At 41.3% G+C, this 27,979-nt stretch overlaps 1 protein-coding gene across 1 annotated transcript in view; it reads left to right on the forward strand.

Annotated features, from left to right (window-relative positions):
- Window positions 1–22,062, forward strand: part of CHRNA9 (cholinergic receptor nicotinic alpha 9 subunit) — a 69,036-nt gene extending 46,974 nt beyond the window's left edge. Inside the window, exons 2-6 of the mRNA XM_006188967.3 lie at window positions 12,067–12,235; window positions 12,516–12,661; window positions 13,590–13,744; window positions 16,977–17,509; window positions 20,536–22,062. Coding sequence (XP_006189029.2) covers window positions 12,067–12,235; window positions 12,516–12,661; window positions 13,590–13,744; window positions 16,977–17,509; window positions 20,536–21,077 — 1,545 coding nt within the window. The 3' untranslated portion in view covers window positions 21,078–22,062. The remainder of the gene's footprint in view (window positions 1–12,066; window positions 12,236–12,515; window positions 12,662–13,589; window positions 13,745–16,976; window positions 17,510–20,535) is intronic.
- Window positions 22,063–27,979: the final 5,917 nt, after the last annotated feature.

Consider the following 27,979-nt stretch of genomic DNA (forward strand, 5'->3'; position numbering starts at 1 on the left):
ATTCACATCACCCCCCCATACCAAAAAAAATTCATACGAGCCAAATTGGCAGATCATGAATTGTCAGATGATTGATTCTTGGTCAGGAAACTGGACCTAGCAATTCAAATATGCAAAATTAGTCTTTAGGTTGAGCCTTTTTAAAAACAATCAAGGCTCATTTCTGATGTCATAGAACTTTTAAGTTCCTTTTTAAGTTCAAATAGACTTTGAGTTTTGGAAACCAGAAGCATGTATTCTTTAACATTTTCACAATTTGTATTTCCCATCCCACAGTTCAGCCATTATAATAGATTGATCTGGTCTGCTGTTGTAACTGGCAACTTAGATATGCTTTTTTAATACCTCATTATAATAGCATCATCTAGAGCCTTGCTACTCAAAATGGGATTCATGGACCAGCAGCATCAGCAACATACGGACAAAGAATCTCACTTCAGACCAGCAGGCTCAGAACCTGCATTTTAACAAAACATCTGTGCGGTCAGGCCACTCAAGGTGGCTGATTCCCGGCTCAACCGTACCCTGCTCACAGGACTGGCCTTCCTAGATGCTCGCCCCTGCCCCAGCTACTGATTGTTCTCATCAAGGGGCGGTGAGGGGCGTGCCCCTCTGCTGGTTTCCCTGGTAACCAATGAGCCAACCTGACATCAATTCCCCCTATAACTGTTAACCTCCCCCTGCACCCTGGCAGCGAAGCCGGCCGCCATGTCCTGCTGGACTCAGTGGGGAGTCGCTCTAAGACCTGGCTTCAGACATGTAAGCCCCCCTATCCGTTAAACCCCTGATGTCTCTGTCACTGACTCTGGGCTCTTTCTTTGGTCTTGAAGCTGGGCCAGTACAGGCTTTGTAGGCCTGGGAGGTGCAGCCCAGCCACGTCCTTCTACCCTGTGATTTGACTGCACTTTAAAGTTGAGAAGCTCTAATATGAAGAGTTCATCTCCCTGGAGATGAGGCACCAAGCCTGCGGTCGGCCCTCCTCTTCAGGTCATGCAGTTCATTTACCCTCTTGAAATCCACTATTGTTCCCCCTCTTTTCTTATAGTTTGAGACTTTAACTGCTAAGATGTTCTGCTACATTGATCAAGAGAAGAGGGTCTGGGGCTGAATCTGAAGAATCCAATATTGAAGGAGCAAGTAGATGAGGACAAGTTGCCCAGAAATCTAGGGGGAAAAACAAGAGTTTGACTGTCATGGAAACCCAGAGCAAAGGCCTTCCAAAGACATAATATTTGTCAGGTTCTCTTATCACACTGACAAGCACGTAGCAAGCACTCCATAAACACTGGCCATTGTTCCTGTTGTGTTTATTATTCATGGTAATTAAATGAAGAAAAAATGCCTGCCGCCCAAGAAGCATCATCACAGAGGTTTCCCATAAGGGTCATTTTCCTGGACCCTTTGAGAAAGGCGCTATGGTCCGTCTAGGGTGTTGAATGGAGGTGGGCTGATTTGCAGAATAAAGTCAAAAAAAAAAAAAAATTAAGGTCAGAGGAAACACTCTGTTCACTGGAGTGATTACATTCCGGTTCTGAGGTTAGGTGGAGTGGTTGAAGGGAGAGGATGATAACACGCCTAAGTAAACTGATTTTTAAAGAATGGCACAACTCTTTCACTGCTTTGCTTTCTGGCCTTGACCATAGCACTTCATGCATTTTTAAAACATAAGCAAATAGTTTGAATACTGTTTTCGAAATTCTCTGCCCAAAAGGAGTGAGCAATCTAGTCCTACAAATCCGGTGAAGAGTTAGTTCTTCTAAGACCTTCCTGGAATATTTTGTTTTGGTCTTGAAAAACTGTGCTGTGTTAGAAAGTGATCTGGCTAAGGAATGAGCAAAGAATAACGCAGGAACATTCTAGCAAGTGTATTGATTAGGAGACACTAATAATCTACTACATAGCTTAAACCTGTTAGTAGTTTGTATTATCATAAGCATTTAGTTTATTTCTAGCTATTAGCCAGAAATCCTGCAGAAATGGATGGATCTCTGTAGATTTGGTAAGTGACGCTGTCAACATTTCAAGCTGTTTTTTTGTGCCATCTCTTTAGAGCTGGTTAAAAACCACAGATTTCGCTTATGACGTTATCTTCCAACGCCCTGTGCAGGGACCTGCAGGGAGTTTACAGAGACACCTGGTGGCTGGTAAGGTGAAGTACCGGCTTTGTTAGAAAATAAAGGATTTGAATTGTGTCAGAAAGGTTTGTTTTTGTGAATTTCGTTCTTTATTCCAATTCTTTTCGTAGGATTGCAGTTATGCATTAAAAAAAAAGACTTCAATACTTTCAGATTATTTTTATAGCTTCCAGCCTTTCTTTCTTAAAGAAACCATCAACCAGGTGAACTGACCAGCACCATCAGCTGGGCTAAATCTACCCAAGGCCAGGACTAGGCCGAGGCAAACGCAAATGAATGGAGATGCGAAAAACGTCAGTGATAAACATAGGTAACATTTTAATGCAGTAATTTAAACAGTCAAAATAGTGCAAAAAATTCATTATAAACAAAATTATCAAAGTCATAAATATAGCGTCAATATTATCCATTTTCCATTTTTATCTCAGGCCCCCATTTGGCTCCAAAAGGCACGGAAAAGAGCTCATGAATTTGACGGCCTAGCCACTGACGGGGTTCACGCATGCTCAGTGAATGCAGCCCCCCCCCCCTTGCCCACCCATGGTTTCCCTGTCCTTCCTGTGTCTCTCCCCGTCTCCTCTCTTTCTGGTCAAGTGTAAGGATCCTCGATTAAGGGCAATGGTAGGGAAGAAAAATATAGAGAGAACAGAAAATTTTGAAGTGGCCCTGGGGAAAAACTTGGGGATGGACTTTTCTTCTGTTTGCCTTCTGTTTGCCCTTTCCGCACGCTCCTTCCTCCGCCTTCTTCCCAAGCCTGCTTCTCGGAAGCTGGGCCTCAAGCGCTGGTTCACACCTGGCTGCTCTCTGCTGAGGGGGCCTGAGCCCATGAGGCTGGACTCTGAGGGCAGTGGGGATGGGAGGTGGAGGAGGGCGTTGCTCCTGTGAAAAAGCCCCTTCTCTCTTCTCTCCCGATTTAATACGTCCCCCTAGTCCCCGTTTACCAGGAAAAGGGCAGGGCCTGGGGGTGGGAGAGGTGAGGATCTGGGACCGCGGGGTCGTGCTGCTTCGCGGTGGCGCGGGTCTGTGGGAGTGTACCCCAAATGGCCTGGAAGGGTCGGAGTTTGGCCCGGCGTTCCCGCATTCCCCTCGGTGGGGATTAGGGATCTGAAAGTATCGTGCTACCGTCCACGAGAGGCAAGGGTCCCCTCCTGCCTCCTCCCCGCTTGTCCTTCACCTAACTCTGCGTCGTCATCAGAGAGATGGTGACTGCAAACAGCAGGAAAATATTGTGCAATAGGAACCACACAAGCCGCTGCGAGAAGAGGAAGTAAAGCCAGCGCTGAGAACATACTGGAGTGAAAAAGGATCAGAAACTCGAGAACAAAGAAAAGTTTCCAAAAAGGCCCAAGAAGCAAGTGGCTTAGCAAAGAGGCCAAAAGGGTCTCATGGATGGGGCTCCTCAGCACATGGTGAGGACGGACCCCAGAAATAAGAGGCGGCCAGAAGGCTATGGCTTTCAAATATATCCCCTAGGGGATCTCAGGGAGAAGAGGGTGCGACCTCTGACAAAGCGCAGACACCAGAGCCCGCCAGTCCCCGGATAGTTACCCGGACACATCGGATACCCTGGATCGTGTGTCAGTTCTTCTCCTGACCCAGAAAACTGTACGTTCCTTATCACCTGCTCAGGGCTCTTCATGGACTCGGCTCCTCTGTTGGCAACATAAATGGGTCTCTTTTTATCAGGGGAGGTTTTGCTGACTGCTGGAGCCCATGTGGTTCAGCAGGGGAATCATATTAACATTTATGGAAAGCCTGCTGTATGCCAAGCATGTGTTTGGCACTTTATGTTTTCTCTTTGATCCTCACAATAACCCTTTTAAGTGAATATTCTAATTATCATTTTTACAAATGAGAAAGCTGAGACACAAAGAAATTATGTGACTTGCTTAAGCTCACATAATGAGTAAGTGGTGGTCCCAGGATTTGGACTCGGGCCCAGGACTCCTCCTGTGTCTTTATATTCTTTCTGTTGCATCAGGTCAGCAGAGACATGAGGAGGATGCCCCCTGCCCTCCTCCTGGTAGTTGTTCCCTTTGATCTAGAACTACGTACAAGGCACAGGCAACATATCAAAGAGCTAGAAGTCACGATCCATATTCTTAAGGAACTTGCTTTGATACAGGTTAAAATGTAATACCGCAGTAGACTAGCATTGTGAGGCTGTACATAACACCCCAGCCATGAGTGCTGAAACGATTCTAGTCAGCTTATGAATCATAGGAAATATATCTACACTCCTTTGTCTGAAAGCTGGCTTTTCCCCCACTTTCTAATTCCTTAGATTTCTTTTCTCATTCTGGGTGTTATTCATTTATTCAGCCAATAAATATCTTCTCTGTGTCAAGGAGTACAGCACAGAACAAAGCCAAGTCTCAACTCTCAGGGAACTTAATTTCTAGTAGGGAGACAGACAATAAACAAGCACAAGTGCACACGCACATGGTCCTCAGTGGGACGAGACAGTAAAGCAGGGAAGACGGACAGATTGGGGTGGAGTGGTGGAGTTGCTGTGTGCACGGTTGTCTTGGAAGGAACTTCTGATAAGGTAGCATTTGAACTGAGCCAAGAAGGAGGAGAGAGAGGGCACTGGGAGGACATGGTCAAGGGCACTGTAAGGAAGGGGAACAGAAGGAGCAAAGGCCCTGAGCAGGAGCGGTGTCAGGTTTGTGGAACAGCAAAGAAGCCAGCCTGCTGGGGTGCAGTAAACGAGGGGAGAGTGTTAGAGATGGAATCGCAGGGGCCTTGGAGTTGCTGCTGAGGATTTACTCTGAGCAAAATGAGGTCCACTGGGTAGGGCTGAGCAGAGGAGTGACATGGTCAGATGTATGCTTTAAAATGATCACCTGGCTCCTACATGGAGAATGGGACATGAGGCAGTGTTTGCTGCTAGGAGGCAAGCCCGCTGGTGCTGTTGGGAGTTGGCAGTGGTCTGAACCAGGGTGACGGTGGTGAAGGGCATGGGAGGTGGTTGGATGCCAAGTGTGTTTGGAAGGCGGAGAAGCCAGGATTTGTTGACAGGTTGGATGTGGAGCGCTATGGGCTGACTTGTGTTCCCCCACCCCTACCCCGCCGATTCCCATGTTGAAATCCCAACCCCTGGTACCTCAGAATGTGACTGTATTTGAAGATAAGGTCTTTAAAGACATAGTTAAGTGAGTTTATGGAGTGGATTCTAATCCAATATGACTGGTATCCTCAAAGAAGAGGAAATTAGGACACAGATACTCCCAGGTAAGACTCAGAGAGAAGACAGCTGCCTATAAGCCAAGTAGAGAGGCCTCAGAAGAAACCAACCTTGTCTACCACCTTGATCTCAGACTTCTGGCCTCCAGAACTGTGAGAAGGTGAATTTCTGTTGTTGAAGCCACCAGTCTGTGATATTTTGTGGTGGTGGACCCACACTCTAAGATATCAGGCGTGAGAGAGAGAGGAGTCAGAGAGGATGCCCAGGGATGTGGCCTGTTTTAAGTCATGGTTAGAAAAGTTCTGGAGTTGGGCATTTTCATTGCCATGTTCAGAAGCACCAAGAGAGGTTGTCCTGCTGGGTTTTGCTACAAAGAATTTTCCAGTCCAATGCACACCTCTAACATTGCCAGAAGACTGCAGGGAAAGAGTGAGACACAAGAATTGGCCTCACACCAGCATGTACACTTTGGGGTTCCAGCCCCATATGGAGATATGTAGCTCCTTTCCTGTTTTCCAGGAAGTCCTCCTTCCTTCCCTTCCAGAATTCCTTTTGGTCTGATTTTGCCTGCATTTCTCCTAGCCAGATGGATTTGGGTACAATTGAGGGATAGGGGTCATTGTCCTAGAAACAGACCAGTGCTCTGGGTCTCCACCTAGTGAAATTGCTGGAGTCCTGCCTCCAGGGTCTCTCTGTCTCATTGCTGGGGACCCAAGAAAGACTCCTATGAGTGAGTGAACATGCCCTGCTGTTCACTGCTCTCAGCCCCTGGCCTGGCTGTCACCATGGTTTCTATCATCACTAAGTATGTCACCCCTATCTGGGAGCTGTGGTTTACCTGCCCAGGACATTCTAATGGTCATTCTATGGAAGTGAGCAGGCCTGTCCAGCCTCCAGACATCAACAGGGCTGCCGTGGACTCTCCAGTTCCCATGTGCTTCTGGCTCTTCAATGGAAAGGTTCCTTTTATGCATGAAAGCTCCTTCTCTCTAGGAATCTGGTCCGGGGCCCCTGGGAGCCTGCACTGGGAGACAGTGGAATTTCACTGAACTGGCTGAGCTGCACTCGGTGTCAGCCCAGCCTCACTACGCATCTGCCCACATCAAGCCTGTGCATCGTAGCTCTCTTTTCCCTTCTGGCTGTGCTCTGTCTTCATCGGGGACACTGACCACTGTTGCAGTTTGCTTGAGCCTGGTTAAGTGGATTTAAGGGTTTGATGACTTAGATCAAGGGTCAGCAAACTGTGACCAGCCTCTTATTTTTGTAAAGTTTTATTGGCACACAGCCATGCCCATTCATTCACATAGTGTTTGGCTGCTTTCACAGCATAACAGCAGGGTAAAGTAGTTACTACAGAGACCATATGCCTGCAAAGCTGAAAATATTTACTGTCTGGCCCTTTACCTAAAGAATTTGCCAACCTCTGTGATAGATTTTAGATCAGCTAACTCTCACAAAGTGGAGAAGAGGATTGAAAAGATGGCTACAAAAATAAGTAGGTAAGTAAATCCACAGTGGATTGACAACATTAATATTGCAATGAAAGAAGACAACAAGAAGATGGCAGGACTGATATTCTCCCACCCATAGTACAAACTGCTTGTCAGATGGAATAATTATTCTCTAAACAGGTCTGTCAAGAAGTTGGTGGAGAGAGACAGAAAGAGAGAGAAGGGAAGGAGGCAGGGAAGAGGAGAGAGAAATGAATAGGTAGGTAGGGAGATAGGTGAATTATGGCTACAGGTTACATGCTCAATTTAAAAAGTGCTGAATTGCCTGTTTCCCCCTTTAATTATCCTTATTTTGCACTTTTTATGATCAAACACTGTTTCTAGGATGTTACTGAACCAAAGAACCAAATCTGAGTTGTTCTCACTCAACAAGAAGCAAAGCCAATCTACTGACACCAGGTTGTGCAAAGAAAACCACAGCGTTGATTGCAAGGTGTCAAACAAGGAGAATGGGCATCTAATGCTCAAAAGACCTAAACTCCCTGATGGCTTTCATGGAAAGGAAAGGCAATGTTAGGGGTTAGGGTGGTGGGGTGCCCGATCAGCTCATGGAAAGTCTTCTGATTGGCTGGTGGTGAGGTAACAGGGTGGTATTTTGGAAGTCAACATCATCAACCTTCTGGTACCAAACAGTCTGGGGTCTAAGTGCTGGTGGTCAGCATTCAGTTAATTTCTTCTACATGTGGGAGGTTTAGTATCTGCAAAACAACTCAATGATATGGCTCAGGATATTATCTATAGCCCTTGTGGAGGAACTAAAGGCTTTGTTTTCTGGCTAAACTATTGTTATTTTGTCTTGCTTGAGTTCTATCTTTTTTTCCCTCATTTTCTCACTTCTCTGATTAAATTTGCTCTCTGGACTTGTGGGAGGCCAAGGATGCTAAAGCTTCTCTACAAACAAGAGGTGGGGGATATGAGGTGGGGGACATGAGGTTGGCGGACGTGTCTGTCTCTGGGAAAGCCCACCAAGGTCCTGCTTGGTTTCAAGGGTTTCACATATGTTAACTCATTTAGTTCTCAAAACAGCCCTAAGATGCAGGTACTGTTGTAATTGTCCCCATTTTGTAGATGTAGAAATAGAGGCACAGAGAGGTTAAGTAATCCATCCAAAGTTACACAGCTAGTAAGTGGTGGGCAGGCTTGAATCCAAGCAGTTTGACTCCAGAGTTTATGTTCTTTAACTCTATACTGCTTTCCTTGGTTATAAAAATAGAGACAAAGCAAACCCAAAACTGTTCAGAGAGTGTGGCCTCAGTAGGCCTCAGCACTTTGGGCATGATTTGACATCCCAGCTACCAACTCTTACCCCAAACTCTGGTGCATGGTGAAAGAATCTGGAGACTACTCCTTTAAAAAAGCTTTGAGTTTTTAAACTTTGAGACACATGCTCAGGATGAATCCATTAGAAAGTAGCAGTGAAATAGTTTCTCAGACCCAGAGGTCCGTCTGGGCATCTTCTGAGTTGGGAGCCACTGGTTAGGTGCCACAGTTCTGATCACCCAGGACAGCTCTCCTCTGCTGAAAGTTTGGCCTCCTAGGGGAGGCTGAGGGACTCTGGCTTGGCTCTCAGTGGAGAGTTGTCGTCCTGTCCCATCTACCCATCTTTGGCAGACATCAGTTTTTTCATCTGTAAAATGAAGGCGGTCAGCTAGATGGATTCTGTGAGCTTTTTAAGGATTAAAAATATTCTGATTCTAAATTTAACGAAATTGAGAAAATATTCATGCCATGTTAATTTGTGGGGGAAAATATCCTTTACAAAATATTATGTTTGACTTTTGCAATTTTTGTTTTAAAAAAATACATGTAACAGAATTTGTCCTCTTCACTCCTTCACCCTCCCTGCTTTCCCCCTGCTCTGCTACTGGGGAGAGGGCCTTTTTGCAAAAGAATTCACTAGGATTCTCTGTCAGCCAAGCACTGGGGTGGGAGGGTATAACTCAGTAGGAGAGCACATGCTTAGCATGCCCGAGGTCCTAGATTCAATCCCCATTACCTTCATTAACAAATAAAATTTAGGATGTTTTGGGGTGGGGATAAAGCTCAGTGGTAGAGAGCATGTTTGGCATGCAGGAGATCCTGGGCTCAACCCTTAGTGCCTTCGTTAAGGGTTGGGGGGAAGGCAAGAGCTCTGTTCCAAAGAGTGGAAGCACGGCCATCCTCCTCCAGGGATGGAGCCAGGGATGCCTTCCAGGAGGATTGACCCCAATGGGTAAAGGGTTCTCAGCATCTTCAGCCAAAAAAGGGTTGAGCAGGGACTCTGAGGGGAGGGAGAGGGGTAGAAAAGAATGGGAGGCCATTCAAGGGAGATCCTGTGTGAACTACAACGCAACCCCTTGAGAACAGGAAAGGATATTTAGAAGCATCATGTGCATTTCTTTGTGCTCATAATCTTCATGGAGTAAGGCAGAATTTTGCTACTGATTGATGTCCTTCCAGATCTCACAGGACATGACAGCACAGTGCCATGAGCGTTTAAAAAAGATGCTCTATCTCTGCCTGGTTGGATTCTTCTCCTTTCTTTTCCTTCATTGTGCTTTTCTATACTTTCTAATCATTCTACACTAGACATGTATTGCTTATATAATAAAAACCGTGTTTAAAAATATTAAGATCTTACAGAATGTCTCTGATATCCTAATATTGTATTTTGGAAATAGATGAGTCCTTCAGAATTGGTCCACGGAGGAGGATTTGGCTCCCAGCGACCCTGAAATGGCTGGAACACTTAATTGTGGCAAGGAGTGCTGCTTCTCAAAGGGTACAGATGCTAGAAAGGTTATTGTGCTTTCTACGAATTCTCTGAATTGTGGGTCCCTTTTTCTGGACAGAGTATACTGCCCTCACATGGTGATATCACACAAACTATGGTGAAATGCTATTCAGAATTTCTACCCAAAAGCAGGGAAAAGGCAGCTACTACAACGAACAGCATGAACTTCCCAACTTAAATGGTTTCATGCTCTGTGAACCTGAGTTAATATGCCAACAGATATGACTAATCCTAAATTAATGGGCGCTCAGGAAAGTAGGAGTTTCCAAACTCCTGGATGGCTGACGTTTATTCAGATTATTTTCGCTGTCTGAACCTACATTTTAGAAAATCAGTCTAAAGCATATCTGCCTGCTTTTTTTTTTTTTCTGCCTGCTTTTTAGCCATATTGAACTCTAAAATGGTGAATTCAACAGATTTCTCCTTCCATTAGTATCCTGCAGGTGACAGGACCACTATGTTACAGGTCTCTCTCTTTTTGGGTATGGTTTGGAGCTAAGGGAAAGGTAGTGGTTGGGTAAGAGTAGGTCCCCTAGGAAAACACCTAGTGGTTGTTTTTAAAATGAATTTGCTTTCTAGTCATTAATGTCTTTGCTATAAAAAACAGAATTGCACCCCCCTAAAGTATTGGTTTAATTTCGTTTGTGTTAACACTGATAGGTGAGTATCAGCTATTACCATTTAAAAAAAAAACTGCAAGTGACCAATTGAATGAACTGAGTTAATGAAAAGCCATCAGACAACCAAAGGTGACCACTTTCAAGGCCACGTTCAAGCAGCAGCTGCAGTAGCGAACCCCATGCATTCGCTGAGCTCCTATTCCAGGGGCTGCTCCCTGTGATGTGAGGCACTGAGGACACATAAGGGAGAGAGGCTCTCACTATGAGTAAGTCAGCACTGAGCAGGCATCAAGTGCTGTGTGGGTGGAGGACGACAAGGAGGAGGAGAGGCTGTGGTGAGCACATTGGGCTGGGGCGGGTGGCCTGGATTCTGTCTCGGTGGCCAAGTGCTGCTGGAAGCAAGCCACTCGCATCTCTAGACATCAGTTTCCTCATGTGAAAATGAGGCATTCACTCAATTTCAAAAGGCCCCTCAGCTTCTGAGATTCCAGAGCGGATGGTTTTTTTGGAAGAGGGAGGGCTGAGTGTGGGCACCAGGAACTGTGTCATTTGATGGGTGAGTCAGACGAGGGGCATTAGAAAAATAACATCTTCGCAATCAACACAAGGGCATAGGCAATTAGGAAACCCGTAGCTGACAGCTGGAGTGTCTGTCTATTCCATTCGTAGGATGTATTCCTGAAGAGGGGCTGGTGACTCATCAGGTGGCTGTAACCTGAGGAAATAGAGCTATGCAATTCCCTTGCAGTGACTCCAGGCAACTGAATGATCTTAATTTGGTTTTCTAAGGCAGTTCCCCCCCCCCCACTCCAGGCAAGAGGAGAAGCAGGCTTTGGCAATTGGAAATTGACATTCTTTTGTGTGAGGAATATTAGATCACATATAAGAAATGGCTGAAATTATACAAAGTAGCATTTTCAAATGTAAAAGGATAACATCTTAGTAATATCACCATTAGTTATGAATCATTTTTGTGCTGATTTGGTGAGCCCTTGAACCTTTGTTTTCCCCTAGAGCTAGTAAACCCTAAGTGACTTGGTAAGTACAGAATTCTGCATCTGCACAGCTAATCAGAGGTGAAAATTACTAACATTTACATAGTGCTTTACAATCTGCAGAGTGCTTCATGATACCAGTAGCTCTTGGAGAGGGGGAATATTATTTTCCTGTCTCTAGTTCAGGGAAGCTGAGGATTATAAAGCAAAGAAGTGTTTGGGTTGGCTGTCAGACCTAGGTCTTCCACTCCTAATCCAAGTCACAGTGCTGCTGTTGCTTCTGAAGGGAGTGTTTGCTCTTCTCCCATCCAGTGCTCCCCGGCCCCCAATATACACACACATAGACTCACACATAATACTGTACAAGATCCGAGCCCGGTGGGACAGCTGAAGGAGTGATGAGAAACAGAAGGCAGAGAAGAAACCCAAATGCCAACCTATTCTGGAGATCATGGAACTACTTCTCTTTCCTTTTATCAAATGCCACTCAAAGAGCATAGGGCCTTTCCAGACAGCTATCTCATGGCTGGGTTGGTTCAGCTTTCCTTAGTCCACGGACTCAGGCTGAATCTTCTTGTTGCAGGTGCAAAAAGTGCCCATTCTGCTTAGGTGGAATCTTGGGGGTGTCCAGCTCCTACCTCTCTTCCCCTGAAAGGTTGGTCAGGATATTTCTGCTGAAGGTAACTAGGGATCCTCAACTGGGACAGTCCCCACAGAGCAGCACTGCCTGACCTAACCCATGGGGGCTCCTGGTATCTCAGCTGCTGGAGCTGCCGGTCTCAGATTACGGGGGAGGGATCTCAGGACCTCAGCCCATTGTGTGCTGCAAGCCATCTGCTGTGCAGGGACAGCAGCGGAGTGGGATCTTTGTGCCCAGACCCTTCCCATTCACGGAAGGAAGTGGAAGACTGCACTGCCTGGCTGGGGATTCACAGAGGCTTAGGGAAAAGATGAACTGGCCCCATTCCTGCATCTCTTTTTGCTGGATTTACTTTGCTGCCTCAAGACTGAGAGGTAAGAGGCTGGTAAGTGTGTAACTATCCTGACTCATCTGGGGCACTTCTTTGGTGGCATGTGGGATGAATCAGGAAACAGAACAAATGCTCTAACTGCAAGGGAGTAATCCAGCTTCTTCCCAACTCATGCTGATCCCATAGGGGATGCAAGAAAAATAACTCCCATCGATCGACCCAGAGCTTGTCTCTGATGCTGGGTCGTCTCCAATGCTAGTCCTCAGTCTTTGCCTTGAAATACACGACACTGAAGTCTGATCCAGGTCCCTCTTTTCGAGCAGCCGTAGAAACAGCAGATGGAAAATATGCTCAGAAATTGTTTAATGACCTTTTTGAAGATTATTCCAACGCTCTTCGTCCAGTAGAGGATACAGATAAAGTCCTGAATGTCACGCTCCAGATTACACTTTCTCAGATCAAGGATATGGTGAGTAGCATATACCGGTGACTCTTTGGAGTGCTGTTTAGAATGAAACTAACAGTGCTTTCCAAAGGGAATGTCTTAAACTGGGAATTTGAGAGGAAATGAGAACAGGCAGCTCTGTGGACAAGCTGGTGGGAAAAGGAAATTCCAGGGGAAGAAATCTTTCTACAAAATTAATTTCACTAAACATGACCTAATCCTGGCCATTAACATTCACATCTAAAGCAAGATGGTGTTACACATTATGTGTTCCGTTTCTACAAAATTTGCAAAATCAGCAGCACCATAGAGAGAGAAAGCAGAGTAGTGGTTGTCAGGCGCTGTGGGAATGACAGAGGAATGATGATTGACTGCTTGATGGTCATAGGGTTTCTTTTTGGGGGTGATGAAATGTTCTGGAATTAGAGAGTGGCATTGGTTGCATGACATTGTAAATAAACTAGAAGCTGCTGAATTGTATACTTTAAAATGGTTAAAATGGTGAGTTTCATGTCATGTGAATTTTTATCCCAATTTTTTAAAAAAGGTGGTGTTTTAAAATGACAGACCTTACTTAGTGTCTATATTTTAACTACACAAAGTTATGAAACTTGAAAGGCTTTTCTTCTGTACCTTGTTGATGTTTCCTGACTTTTTCATTCAAATGAATCATCAGTTGATCAATATTCAGAGAAATTTAAGCTGTTGATCCATGCAAAGAGCTGATGATTTAAATATTTGTCCACTTTACATTCCAAACACTAAATCAAGCAAAAAAAAAATATGGCCTTGGCAGTCCATCGAGGACGGGTAGACTGGAAAACTCTGACTCACGTATTGGAAATCAATGAGTGCTCCTGGAAATCCTGTTTTGAAGACAAGTGTTGTAGAAACGAAGGGCATTCAGTTGAGGTGTCTCCAGGACAAAGTTACATCTGGGTTTATTTTGCAGGATGAAAGAAACCAAATTCTGACGGCCTATTTATGGATCCGCCAAATCTGGCACGACGCATATCTCACGTGGGATCGAGACCAGTATGATGGGCTGGACTCCATCAGGATCCCCAGCGACCTGGTGTGGAGGCCGGATATTGTCCTGTATAACAAGTAAATGCAAGTCAGCAGTTTCTCAGGAATGAACTTGTTGATTTAATAGAAGGGAAACATAATGAAAAAAAGCGTGAATGTTTTAAACACACATGAATTTTAGTCAGTTCGTGTTCCTAAGCCCTGAAGTGATGATCATAAAGCTTCAGATGATAAAAATAGGTCATAAAATCTTAGAGTCACAGTCCCCTTTTCAGGTGAGAAACTGTATGGGAAGCTGTGTTAGTTTGCTGGGGCTACTGTGACAAAGTACTGCAAACTGGGTGGCTGAAACAACAGAAATGTGTCATCTCCCAGTTCTAGATGCTGGATGTGCAAGATCAAGGGATTGGCAAAGCTGGTTCTGTCTGAGGGCTGCAAGGAAGACTCTATTCCATATCTCTCCTCTGGCTTATCTGGTGGTTGCTGGCAGCCTTGGTTCCTCGACTGTAGGAGCATCACCCTAGTCTCCTCCTCCTTCTTCACATGGCGTTCTCCCTGTGTGTTTTCTGTGTCTGTATTTTCCCTCATGTGAGGACACCAGTCCTGTTGAATTAGGTGCCCACCCTACATCAGTATAACCTCTTCTTAACTAATTACATCTGCAATGACCCTATTCCAAATAAAGTCACATTGTGAAGTGCCAGGAGCTAGGATTTCAACATATGAATTTTTCACAGACACAGTTCAACCCGTAACAGTGATGCTCCCTTGTCTAAGGTCGTGTATCAATAATACATGATACTACTAAGATTAAATCAGAATGGGCCAGCTAGAAGCTGGCCTGTGGGTTTTGGACTTTGTATGGAGTGGAAGGTGAACTAGACCATAAGATCACCAGTTGGCCTTTTCTCGATCTGAGAGTAAGGGGCCTGGGTGAATGGGTAGGTAAGGTTTAAGTTTCTCAAACTGTAACGTGTGCGTAAACCACCTGAAGAACTTGTTAAAATGCAGATTCTGATTCAGTAGGTCTGGGGTTGAGTTTGATGCTCTGCAGTTCTACGAGCTCCAGAGAGTAGTGCTGCTGGCGCATGGACCGCCCTTTGAGAAGGAAGCAGATTGCTCTGTCACAGCTGAGGCTCAGTTGCTCCACCTGTTGTCAAAGGGGGTCCTCTCTCTTTTTATTCTGAAACACAAGTTTCTGAGAGTCAGGAAAGGTTCCCCTTTGACCCAGAGCAAGATGAATGAGAGGTGGCTCAGGGTGACTCTGCTGGGAGCTTAGCCTTCTACTGGGCATGGATTTCCCTTCAGGAAGCAGCACTGGTAGGCTGCAGTCTGGATTTTAGTCTCAGTCCTTTTTCAGAGAGCTGGCCCAGGGATCATGACCTCTTGAATCATAGCCCTGATCCCGCTGACTATTCCCCATAGAACCTTTTCACCACACTGAGTAATCAACTCTTCTCTGTTCCTCTGGGTTGATTCTCTAGTCTTCTTTGCCTTCCAATTGCAGACAGTTTTGTTTTGGATCTTCTGGTCCCCAGGTCTCCACGGAAGGTAGGATGGGTGAGTGATGTTCCAGTTCTCACTTCTCATATAACTGACTGTATATACTTCTCTTTGTTACAGAGATCATGTTCAGGCATTCAAAAAATTCAGTTTGTTGTCTTCACAGGACCTACATTAAAGATCTTCTCTCTAAACGTCCATTAAAAACTGAGCACCGTAATTCAACTGTAATGGTCTGATTACAGTGGACCCAATCAGACCATTATGGTTAACATTGTGGTACCTAAATTTTAATAACCTGCCAGTTCTTTGATCTACCACACCCTATTCTAGCAATTTAACCTAAGGAAAGGGTCAATGGATAAATGCAACAATTTGACCACAAGGATGTTCACTACTACATTGCTTATAAATGCAAAAACTGGAAACAACCATAATGTTGAACATCAGTGAACTGGTTAAATAATTATGGCATATCTCTATAATGGAATATAGTTGAATACCATTTAGTCTTAAAAATAATGTTGCAGAAGAATATGAACGAACAGATGACTAAATACATTTTAAAATTTTGTCTCAACTTTTTTTGGTAAATTAACTTTTTATTTGGAGATAATTTTAGTTTTGTAGAAAAGATACAAAGATGGCACAGAGTTTCTGTATACTCTTCACCCAGTTTCCTATAATGTTACATCTTATATGACCATAGTACACTTGTCAAAACTAATATAATACTATTAACTACACTACAGACTTTATTTGGATTTCAGCAGCTTTTTTCACTAATGTATTTTTCTGTTCCAGGATCTAATCCTGAATACCACATTACGTTTAGCCATAATATATTTTGTAGGGAAAAAGTTGTAAGGAAGACTTGGAAAAATATGCACTAAAATGTTAACAGCATATCAGTTATGACTGTAAGCATTGGAAACTGACTTTGTCTAACTTGTGAATAAAAGGAATATGTTGGAAGTACATGGTACAGCTAACTGAATTAAAGGGAAAAAAAGGTCAATGACCAGACCTTGGAAAGGACAGATTGGGACCACTCTATAGTTCAAGACAGCAGGGACTATTGATCTTTTAAAAAAATTAATTGATTTTTATAGGAAGCCATCACCAGGGTGACTCTTTTTGGTCTTTGGATTCCTCTGCTTAAGATCTAAATTCCAGAGAGAGTGAAGCAGCTGGATCTAACTTGGGTCCCACATCCAGGCCTTGGCTTCATCTGCCTTCATGATGGTGGAGAATGAGTCATTCCTTAAAGCAAAACAGCAATTCTGTACTCCCCAAATACCAGGCATAAATGTTGATAAAGCAAAAGGAAGATATATCTAGAATAAATTATTATCTCTTAGATTATGGGTGAATAAATTTTCTCTGTGTTTTTCAAATGTTCTGCAGTAAGCACGTACAGCTCTTCCAACAGCAACAAAAAGCTACTTTGTTATTCTTGTGCCCAAAGTTAACAAAATCAGGTAAGCAGAGCCTCCCTGTCACATTTTAGCCTCATTTACTTTTTGGCTGGATGTTGGAATTGTTATACTTGGACCAGGAGAGTGGTACTGGAAGTGGAGAGGAAGGGACACAGAGCAGAGATGCTTTAAAGGAAGAATCAAAAGGAACCCAGCCCTGACTAGTTACAGGAGATGAGGAAGAAGGGCAAAATTAGAGTTGATTCCAGATTTTCAAGCCATGGTGACAGGAATGGTGATCCATTGCCAAAGACACTGCAGTGATGGGCATAGGACGGTGAGTTGTCTAGAATAAGGTACAGCTTTCACTTTCTTCCTCTGACGTTCAGGGCTGATGATGAATCTTCTGAGCCTGTGAACACCAATGTGGTCCTGCGGTATGACGGGCTAATCACCTGGGATTCACCGGCCATCACCAAAAGCTCCTGTGTGGTGGATGTCACCTACTTCCCCTTTGATAATCAGCAGTGCAACCTGACCTTTGGTTCCTGGACCTACAATGGCAATCAGGTGGACATATTCAACGCCCTGGATAGTGGAGACCTCTCCGACTTCATCGAAGATGTGGAGTGGGAGGTCCATGGCATGCCTGCTGTGAAGAATGTGATCTCCTACGGCTGCTGCTCTGAGCCTTACCCAGATGTGACATTCACTCTCCTTCTGAAGAGGAGGTCCTCTTTCTACATCGTCAACCTCCTCATCCCATGTGTCCTCATATCTTTTCTGGCTCCCTTGAGTTTTTATCTCCCAGCAGCCTCTGGGGAGAAGGTCTCCCTGGGAGTGACCATACTGTTGGCCATGACTGTATTTCAGCTCATGGTGGCAGAGATCATGCCGGCCTCGGAGAATGTCCCTCTGATAGGTGAGTTCAAGTGTCTTACAGTTTGAGCCTAGCTTTGTAGTGACTGGGGTTATATCTGTGCCTCTAAACTCGTAACAATTAGGATAACAATTAGGTCAACCTCAAACTCAACACGGGCTGTCACATCCTTCATTTAGTGTCCTCAGTTGGCATCTTTGAATACAGATGTGGCTGTTGGAGACAAAATTGGTCTCGTGGTCTCCAGGTTTACACAAAAGAGGAACGCCAGCAATAGAATTTAGAGCAGTGGTTCTCAAAGTGTGGTCTCTAGACCCACAGCAACTGCATCATTTTAGAAATACAAATTCTCAGGGCCCACCCTAGACCAACTGAATTGGAAACTCTGAGGGTGAGGTCTGGCCAACTGTTTTAACAAGCTTTCTGGGTGATTTTGATACACTTTTTGTTCAAGTCTAAAAACCACTGGCTTTTAGGTTAAGGCCCTGATTTTGAAGTCCAAGACGTCTGCATCTGAACTCTCACTTCACCACTTGTTCCTTGATCAACCTTAAGCAAGTTGCTTCATCAACTGCAAATTCCGTGTAATTGCTACCTCATCATGCCAGTGCCTGGCACGGAGCCTGGCATGTGAGCACCCAGCAAACAGTGACCATTATTATCTTTTCACATCACAAGGGATTTCTTCTTGGGAAGAGTGGTAAACGTGATAGAAACAATGAGCTGGATTTCTAAGCCTGCCATCCACCCTTAACAGGGTAATTCTCAAACTTTACTGGGAATAATAGCTGTGGGAGAGCTTGTTAAAAATGCAGGTTTCTACACCCAATGAGGTTTTTTTCTTTTTTTTGGAATCTTGAGCAAGATTTGGGAACCTGAGGTGATTCTAAAAGAAGACCACATTTTCAAAAATCTGCAATAATAAAATGTCCTTCTAAGGGTAGGAGCGTAGACTGTGGCTACCATCCCTCCCTCTTTTCCTTTACCTACCTCATTCTGAGATCCCTCCTAACACATTTAATACCTAATTCCTGCCACCAAGGGTAACACTAGATCCAACACCTCTATCTCAGTGACTTGCTATTGTAATAGATGCTTACCAGGATCAGAAGCTAGACCTAACTTTTAGTTCTTTAAAGTAAGCAATGAGGAGAAATTTCAGAACACCAAAGGACTTGGAGACAAATATAAAAGGGATTTCACACTGCCTTTTTACCCTCTACTGAATCTAGTATTATGCAATATTCAGCCTTTATTACTACATTGGTTGCTATGTCTCTCCAAGCAAGCCCCCCCCCCTCCTTTTTGAAAAATAGACACAGAAGGTTCTCTCCTTTCTCACCACCACTAAAAAAGAGGAAGAGGTGTATTGGCACTTTTATTACCTCTCCTAAGGCAGAAATGATTGACAGTGATGACATCCAATCATAACCATATTTGAGGCAGGATCAATTGGCAGGTGCCTCTCTCTTCTTGAGCAGTGACATTCAGAAGCAAGCTGGCTCAGTTTCTGAAGACAGATGTCTCAGGACATGTCTCAAGAATTTTATAAGCATTACTTTTTTCTGTGATAATATGAACTGTATGTTTTTAGGAAGGGTGCACACAGATCTTGAGACTATTAATTCATAATCACAATTTGTTATTTGTATCACTTATGAAATGTACTTCCAATCTCATAGAAATGTGTTTAACTTTTTTGCATTGTGTAGCATTTGATCCCGACTTTTGACCCATAGCCTTTACAATGTTAAGAAAGATTCCCTTTATTTTTAGATTACTCAGAGCTTTCAACAAATAGTAAACAGATGGTGAACAATATCAAATGCATTGTCTTTATCTGTTAAGATAAATGAGTTTTTTCTTTTACTCCATTAATGTAGTGAATTACACTACTGTTTTCTGATGTTGAACCAAACAGTTCTTCATCATGATGAATTATCAGTTAAAGACAGGATTTAATTAGCCAGTAATTTATATAGGATTTTCTCAAATGTGTCTATAAGTGAAATGGCCTAAATAATTTCTTTCTTATTACTTTTGAAATCAAGGTTACATTTGCTTCATAAGATGAGCTAGGCATTTTCCCCTCTTTTCTATTTCTGAAACAACCTGCATAAGATATGAGTTATCTGTTTCTTAAAAATTTGGTGAAACTTGCCTATAAAACCTTTGGCTCTAGAACTTTTTGGGTGTGGGTGGGTAGAGGTATTTGACTAACTCCCATTTCTCTTCAAGCGTTCTTTCTTCTTACACTAAATGTGATAGTCTATATACCTGTAGAAGTTTCATCTAGGTTTTCAAATGTATTATCATATAGCTATTTATAATATTATTTTATTATTTTCTAAATTTCTATTCTTTCATTTTTTTCTTTTGCATCCTTTTTCTCTTCCACCTCTATCCATGGGCGGCCTTATCAAAGGTTCATCAATTGTATTACTCTTTTTGAATAGCTTGCTTTTGGTTTTGTTCATCTTTTAGGTTCTTTGTTTTATATTTCTTAAATTTGTACCCTATCTTTATTGTTTTCTTCCTTAATTTTCTTTTCTCATGAATACTTGCTTTATGTAATCACATGTTAAAGACTAACCCTGACAGAGTGTCTCTTTTCTTCCCCAATAGTAGTGAGCTTTTATATTAATGAGATCCAAAGACAATTCTGAGAACTGGCCAAGATTTTTCATTGTTTGCTTATTTGTTTGTTCAAAGCAGTTTTTCACATCATGATCTCAGCAAAACTTTACAAACCTTTTAACTCAGTGCAAGGGACAGTGCTGAGAACTTTACATGTATTTTCTCAGTTAAGCCCCACCATATTCCTATGAGTTAGATACTATTAATGTGGTCATTTTATAGAGAAGGAAGCTGAGGCTTACCAGGAACATATAAAGTGCTCCAGGTTGCAAGTCTAGTGAGTGACAGAGCTCGGATTTTAACCCCGTTTTATTCAAATATTTGTACTAGGAACTATTAGTGTATACAGCTTCCTCAGAAGAGGCATTTGTTTCTTTTTGAGCCAAACATGAGGACAGTTTTAAGCTAACTTGGTGGTTGTTGTTTCCCAGGCAAATACTACATAGCCACGATGGCCTTGATCACAGCCTCCACTGCCTTGACCATTATGGTGATGAATATCCACTTCTGCGGGGCTGAGGCCCGGCCAGTGCCACACTGGGCCAGGGTGGTCATCCTGAAATACATGTCCAGGATCTTGTTTGTCTACGACGTGGGTGAGAGCTGCCTCAGCCCCCACCACGACAGGCAGCGGGACCACCTCACAAAGGTTTATGGCAAACTTCCAGAACCTAATCTGAATACGACCAGAAACAAAGACCTTCCCAGAAAGAAGGAAATGAACAAACTCTTAAAGAATGACTTGGGATACCAGGGTGAGAATCCGCAGGATGCTGACAGTTACTGTGCACGGTACCAAGTACTGACAAAGAATATTGAATACATTGCCAAGTGCCTCAAAGACCACAGGGCCACCAATTCCAAGGGGAGCGAATGGAAAAAGGTGGCAAAAGTCATAGACCGATTCTTTATGTGGATTTTTTTCATTATGGTGTTTGTGATGACTATTTTGATCATAGCGAGGGCAGATTAGTGAGTATTTGGTAGGTGGGGATAAATCAGTACAATTCCCTGTGATCTACTCTAATGCCCTTCCAAGTCAGAAATATCTAAATCTATAGACACACACATACACAAATATATATAATTTAGGGGTTATGTTATCTTTTTATTTTTAACTTCAGACCAATATTATAACTAGCTGTCAGGTTAAATTAAGCAGGAGGTCCAAAATTTCAAGGGTAGGAAAATGGAAGAAATGCAGAAAGACCCCTTTTATAGTCTACCAAAGTGGTAGGTGGCTGGCCTCTAGTTCAATTACTCGCCCCTTTAGCAGTGCAGGTAACAAAGTGCACTACATTTGATTTAAAACTTAAAGCAAAACAAAAGAAACTCATCTTCTCCTTAGTCCATATTAGAACATACTTTTGAAAAAGGAAACTTGCCATGTATTCTTTAGTGTGATTTAAGTCTTAATGTTACTTTTCTCAGGCCTGGTGCCTTTCAAGCCATATCTTAAATGATGAAACAAAAAATCTTGTCCCATATGAAGAAAGTCTAAGAATCAGCAGCAACTTAATGGGGAAGAGGGTTTTCTTTGTAATGATGATGTTAAATACGTTGGTTATATTTTATATAAGCCTTAAAGATGAAGTCGTTTCTGCATTTAGTCTTGGATTTAAATGAGATCATTAGCAAACTGGGCTTATTTATTCATTCATGCAATTATTTACCAAACATTTATGTTTCCTACATATAGTAAAGCTGCACGATTCACATTTGCATTGGGTGTCATAGCAACTCTTAGGCACAAGTCTGATGACTTTTGATATTCACTATAATTTTGTGAGCTAGGTGGGCAGGCATTTCTAGTTATCTTTGTCAGCGGAAGAAACTGTCAGAGGAAGGTGGGTTAAGTGACCTACCTCCACATCCAACTAGAATTAGATTCCACGTATAAGCAACATAATAGGATATTTGTCTTTCTCTGTCTGACTTATTTCACTCAATATGATAATCTCTAGGTCCATCCATGTTGCTGCAAATGGCATTATTTCATTCCTTTTTATGGCTGAGTAATATTCCTGTGTGTGTGTGTGTGTGTGTGTGTGTGTGTGTGTGTGTGTGTGTATACCACTTCTTTATCCAGTCATATGTTGATGGGCATTTAGGTTGTTTCCATATCTTGGCTATTGTAAATAGTGCTGCTATGAACATTGGGGATCATGTGTCTTTTCAGATTAGAGTTTTCTCCAGATATGTGCCCAGGAGTAGGATTGCTGGATCATATGGTAAGTATATTTTTAGTTTTTGAAGGAACCTACATACTGTCCTCCATAGTGGCTGCACCAATTCACATTCCCACCAACAGAGTAGGAGGGTTCCTTTTCTCCACATCCTCTCCAGCATTTATTATTTGTAGACTTTTTAATGATGGCCATTCTGACTGGTGTAAGGTGATACTTCATTGTAGTTTTGATTTGCATGTCTCTAATAATTAGTGATATTGAGCATCTTTTCATGGGCCTGTCTTCTTTGGAGAAATGTATATGTAGGTCTTCTGCCCATTTTTTGATTGAGTTGCTTTTTTTGATATTAAAATGTATGAGTTGTTCATTTTTTTTTTTTTGGAAATTAGTCCCTTGTTGGTTGCATTATTTGCAAATATTTCTCCCATTCTGCAGGTTGTCTTTTCATTTGTTTATGGTTTCATTTGCTGCAAAAGATTTTAAGTTTAATCAGGTCCCTTTTTGTTTATTTTTGCTTTTATCTCCATTACTCTAGGAGCTGATTTGAAAAAAATATTGCTGAAATTTATGTCAAAGAGTGTTCTGCCTATATCTTTGTCTAGGAGTTTTATAATATCCAGTCTTACATTTAGGTCTTTAATCCATTTTGAGTTTATATTTTGATATGGTGTTAGAAAATACTCTAATTAAAGAAAATTTTAACACCTTTATTGTGGTATGGTTCCTGTACAATAAATTACACATATTTCAAATGTACAATTTGATGAATTTTGATAGATGTATATACCAATGAAACCACTACCACACTCAAGATAGCTAACATTTCCATCACTCCCCAAGAGGTACAGTTTTTTAATTCCCAGTTTATTCCTTCCTACCTCTTTTACCCCCTGATAACCATAAGTTTATTCTCTGTCTATGAATCTGTTTCTGTTTTGTCGATAAGTTAATTTGTGTCCTTCTTTTTTAGAATCTACATATAAGTGATATCATACGGCATTTTTTTTTCTCTTTCTGCCTTCGCTTAGAATGATGATCTCCAGATCTATCCATGTTGCTGCAAATGACTTTATTTTATTTTTTATGGCTGAGTAATATTCCATTGTATATATATACCACATCTTCTTTATCCAGTCATATGTCAATGAACATTTAGGTTGTTTCCATGTCTTGGCTATTGTAAGTACTGCTGCTATGAACATTGGGGTGCATGTGTATTTTTGAATTAGAGTTTTCTCTGGGTTTATTCCCAGGAGTGGGATTGCTGGATCATATGGTAAGTCTATTATCAGTTTTTCAAGGAACCTACATAGTGGCTGCACCAATTTATATTCTCACCAACAGTGTAGGAAGATTCCTTTTTCTCCACATCCTCTCCAGCATTTATTATTTGTAGACTTTTTAATGATGGCCATTCTGATTGGTGTGAGGTGACACCTCATTGTAGTTTTGATTTGCATTTCTTTGAAAATTAATGATGTTCAGCAACTTTTCATGTGCTTGTTGGCCATCTGGATGTCTTCTTTGGAGTGATGTCTATTTAGGTCTTCTGCCAATTTTTTGATTGGGTGGCTTGTGTTTTTGATATTAAGGTGTATGAGCTGTTTCTATGTTTTCAAAATTAGTCCCTTGTTGGTCACATCATTTGCAAACATTTTCTCTCATTCTGTGGCTTGTCTTTTCATTTTGTTGATGGTATCCTTAGCTGTGCAAAAGCTTTTAAATTTAATTATATCCCATTTGTTTATTTTTGCTTTTATTTTCCATATTCCATGAGCTGGTTCAAAAAATATATTGCTGTGATTTATGTCAAAGAGTGTTCTGCCTAGGTTTTCCTCTAGGAGTTTTATAGTATCTGGTCTTACATTTAAGTCATTTTGAGTTTATTTTTGTATATGGTGTTAGAAAATGTTCTAATTTCATCCTTTTACAAGTAACTGTCTAGTTTTCCCAGCACCACTTACTAAAGAGACTATGTTTCTCCATTGTGTATTCTTGCCTCCTTTGTCATAGATTAATTGTCCATATGTGCATGGGTTTATTTCTGAACTTCCTATCCTGTTCCATTGATCTATGTGTCTGTTTTGTGCCAGTACCATACTGTTTTGATTGCTGTTGCTTTGTAGTATAGCTCCATCCTTCTTTCTCAAGATTGTTTTGGCTATTTGGGGTCTTTTGTGTTTCCATACAAAGTTAAAATTTTTTTGTTCCAGTTCTGTGAAAAAATGTCATTGATAATTTGATAGGGATTGCATTGAATCTGTATATTGCCTTGGATAGTATGGCCATTTTAACAATATTGAGTTTTCCAATCCAAGCACACAGTATGTCTTTCCATCTGTTTGTGTTGTCTTCAATTTCTTTCATAAGTGTCTAATGGTTTTTGGAGTACAGGTCCTTGGCCTCCTGAGGTACGTTTATTCCTAGGTACTTTATTCTTCTTGATGCAATGGTGAATGAGATTGTTTCCTTAATTTCTTTTTCTGCTATTTCATTGTTAGTTTATAGAAATGCAATTGATTTTTGTATATTAATTTTGTATCTTGCAACTTTACCAAATTTCATTGATGAGCTCTAGTAGTTTTCTGGTAGCATCTTATGATTTTCTATATAGTATCATGTCATCTGTAAGCAGTGACAGTTTTACTTCTTCTTTTCCAGTTTGGATTCCTTTTATTTCTTTTTCTTCTCTGACTGCTGTGCCTGGGACTTCTGAAACTATGTTGATAAAAATGGCAAGAGTGGGCATCCTTGTCTTGTTCCTGATCTTAGAGGAAATGCTTTCAGCTTTCCACCACTGAGTATGATGTTAGCTGGGGGTTTGTCATATATGGCCTTTATTATGTTGAGTTATGGTTCCTTTATGCCCACTTTCTAGAGAGTTTTTATCAAATAGATACTGAATTTAATCAAAAAGTTTTTCTGCATCTATTGAGATGATCTATATGGTTTTTATTCTTCAGTTTGTTAATGTGGTGTATCACATTGATTGATTTGCAGATATTGAAAAGTCCTTTTATCCATTGGATAAATCCTACTTGATCATAGTGTATGATCCTTTTAATGCATTGTTGGAGTCAATTTGTCAGTATATTTTTGAGGATTTTTGCATCTATATTCATAAGTGTAATTTTCTTTTTGTGTGGTATCTTTGTCTGGATTTGGTATTAGGGTTATGGTGGCCTCATAGGATGAGTTCAGAAGTGTTCCATCCTCTGCAACTTTTTGGAGTAGTTTTAGAAGGATAAGTCTTAACTCTTCTCTAAATGTTTGGTAGAATTTGCCTGTGAAGCCATCTGGTCCTGGACTTTTTACATTACTGATTCCATTTCAGTACTGGTAATTGGTCTATTCATATTTTCTATTTCTTCCTGGTTCAGTCTTGGCAGGTTGTACCTTTCTAAGAAATTGTCCATTTCTTCTAGGTTGTCCTTTTGGCTGGGGTATAGTTGCTCATAGTAGCCTCTTATGATCCTTTGTGTTTTTTTTTTAAATCTAAGATTTGAATGTAAGCACTGGTTAAAGCATGAGACGGATTTGTGGACCACATGAAACCACACGTTTTGGGCTTGTATTATTTGTTTTATGAGAGGGAAGTAATTAGGATTCTTCAGTGATTTCTGCTTGGAGGAGGTACTGGGGATTGAACTCCTGATCTCTTGGGCTTTACCACTTGAGCTATACCCTACCCCCAATCCTTTGTATTTTTGTGGTGTTGTTTGTAACTTCTTTTTCATTTCTGATTTTATTAATTTGAGCCATCTCTCTTTTTTTCTTGATGAGCCTGGCTAATGGTTTATTAATTTACTTATCTTTTCAAAGAACCAGCTTTTAGTTTCATTGATCTTTTCTACTTTTTTTTTTCAGTCTCTCTTTGATTTATTTCTGCTCTGAGCTTTATGACTTTTTTCCCTTCTACTAACTTTGGGTTTTGTTTATTCTTCTTTCTCTAATTGCTTTAGGTGTGAGGTTAGGTTGTTTGAGATTGTTCTTGTTTCCTGAGGTAAGCTTGTATTGCTGTAAACTTCCCTCTTAGAACTATTTTGCTTTATTGTAGATGTTTTGGATCATTGTGTTTTTGTTTTCATCTGTCTCTAAGTATTTTTTGACTTCCTCAGTGATGCATTGGTTGTTTAGTAGCATGTTGTTTAGCCTCCATGTGTTCAAGGTTTTTGCAGTTTTTTCCTATAGTTGATTTCTAACCCCATAGTGTTGTGGTCAGAAGAGATGCTTGATATGATTTCAATTTTCCTAAATTTACCAAGGCCTGTTTTGTGGGCCAGCATATGATCTATCCTGGAGAATGTTCCACGTGCACTTCAGAAGAAAGTGTATTCTGCTGCTTTGGGATGGAATGCTCTATAAACGTAAGTCTATCTGGTCTAATGTGTCATTTAAGCCTGTGTTTCCTTATTGATTCGTCTGGATGATCTGTCCTTTGATGTAAGTAAGATGTTAAGATCCTCCACTATTACAGTGTTACTGTCAATTTCTCCTTTTATGCCTGTTAACTGTAGCTTTGTGAGGTGCTCCTATGTTGGGTGCATGTGTATTTACAATTGTTACATCTTCTTCTTGGATTGATCCCTTGAGTATTATGTAGTTTCCTTCTTTGTCTCTTGTGAGAGTCTTTATTTTAAATTCTATTTTGACTGATATAAGTATTGCTACTCTAGCTTTCTTTTGGTTTCCTTTTGTATAAGATAACTTCTTCCATCCTCTCACTTTCAGCCTGTATGTGTCCCTAGCTCTGAAGTGGGTCTCTTATAGACAGCATATAATGTGTCTTGTTTTTGTATCTGTGCAGCCAGTCTATGTCTTTTGATTGGAGTGTTTAATCTATTTACATTTAAGGTAATTATCAATATACTTTTTGCTATTTTGTTAATCATTTTGGATTTGTTTTTGTAGATCTTTTTTTCCTTTTCTTCTTTTTGTTCTCTTCTCTTGTGATTTGATGACTGTAGCATTACATTTGGATTCCTCTTTTTTGTGTGTACATCTATTATAGATTTTTGGTTTTCAGTTATCATGAGATTTTGGTACAGAAGTCTATATATATATACATGATTGTTTTAAGTTGCTGATCTCTTAATTTCAAATGCATTTTAGATACCCTGCATTTGTACTCTCCTCCCCTCATGATGACTGGTTTTAATATCATTTTACATCTAATTGTTTTATGCATCCCTTAACCACTTATTGTGGATACAGATGATTTTACTACTTTTGTCTTTTAACTTCTCTATTAGTTTGTGTGTGCATGATTTCCTACCTTTATGTTTGCCATTATGGTGACATTTTCCATTTTGTAATTTTCTTGTTTCTAGTTGTGGCCTTTTCTTTTTACCTAGAGAAGTTCCTTTAGCATTTGTTGTGAAGCTGATTTAGTGGTGCCATTTCTTTAAGCTTTTGCTTATCTGTAAAGCTTTTGATTTCTCCATCAAATCTGAACAAGAGCCTTGATGGATAGAGTCTTCTTGGTTGTAGGTTTTTCCCTTTCATCACTTTAAATATATCTTGCTGCTCCCTTTTGTCTTGCAGAGTTTCTGCTGAAAAATCAGCTGAAAATCTTATGGGAGTTTCCTTGTATGCTATTTGTTGCTTTTTTCTTGCTGCTTTTAATATTTTCTCCTTATCTTTAATTTTTGCCAATTTTGATTGCTGTGTGCCTTAATGTGTTCCT

This window comes from Camelus ferus, chromosome 2, assembly GCF_009834535.1.
Source record: "Camelus ferus isolate YT-003-E chromosome 2, BCGSAC_Cfer_1.0, whole genome shotgun sequence".
NCBI lineage: Eukaryota > Metazoa > Chordata > Mammalia > Artiodactyla > Camelidae > Camelus > Camelus ferus.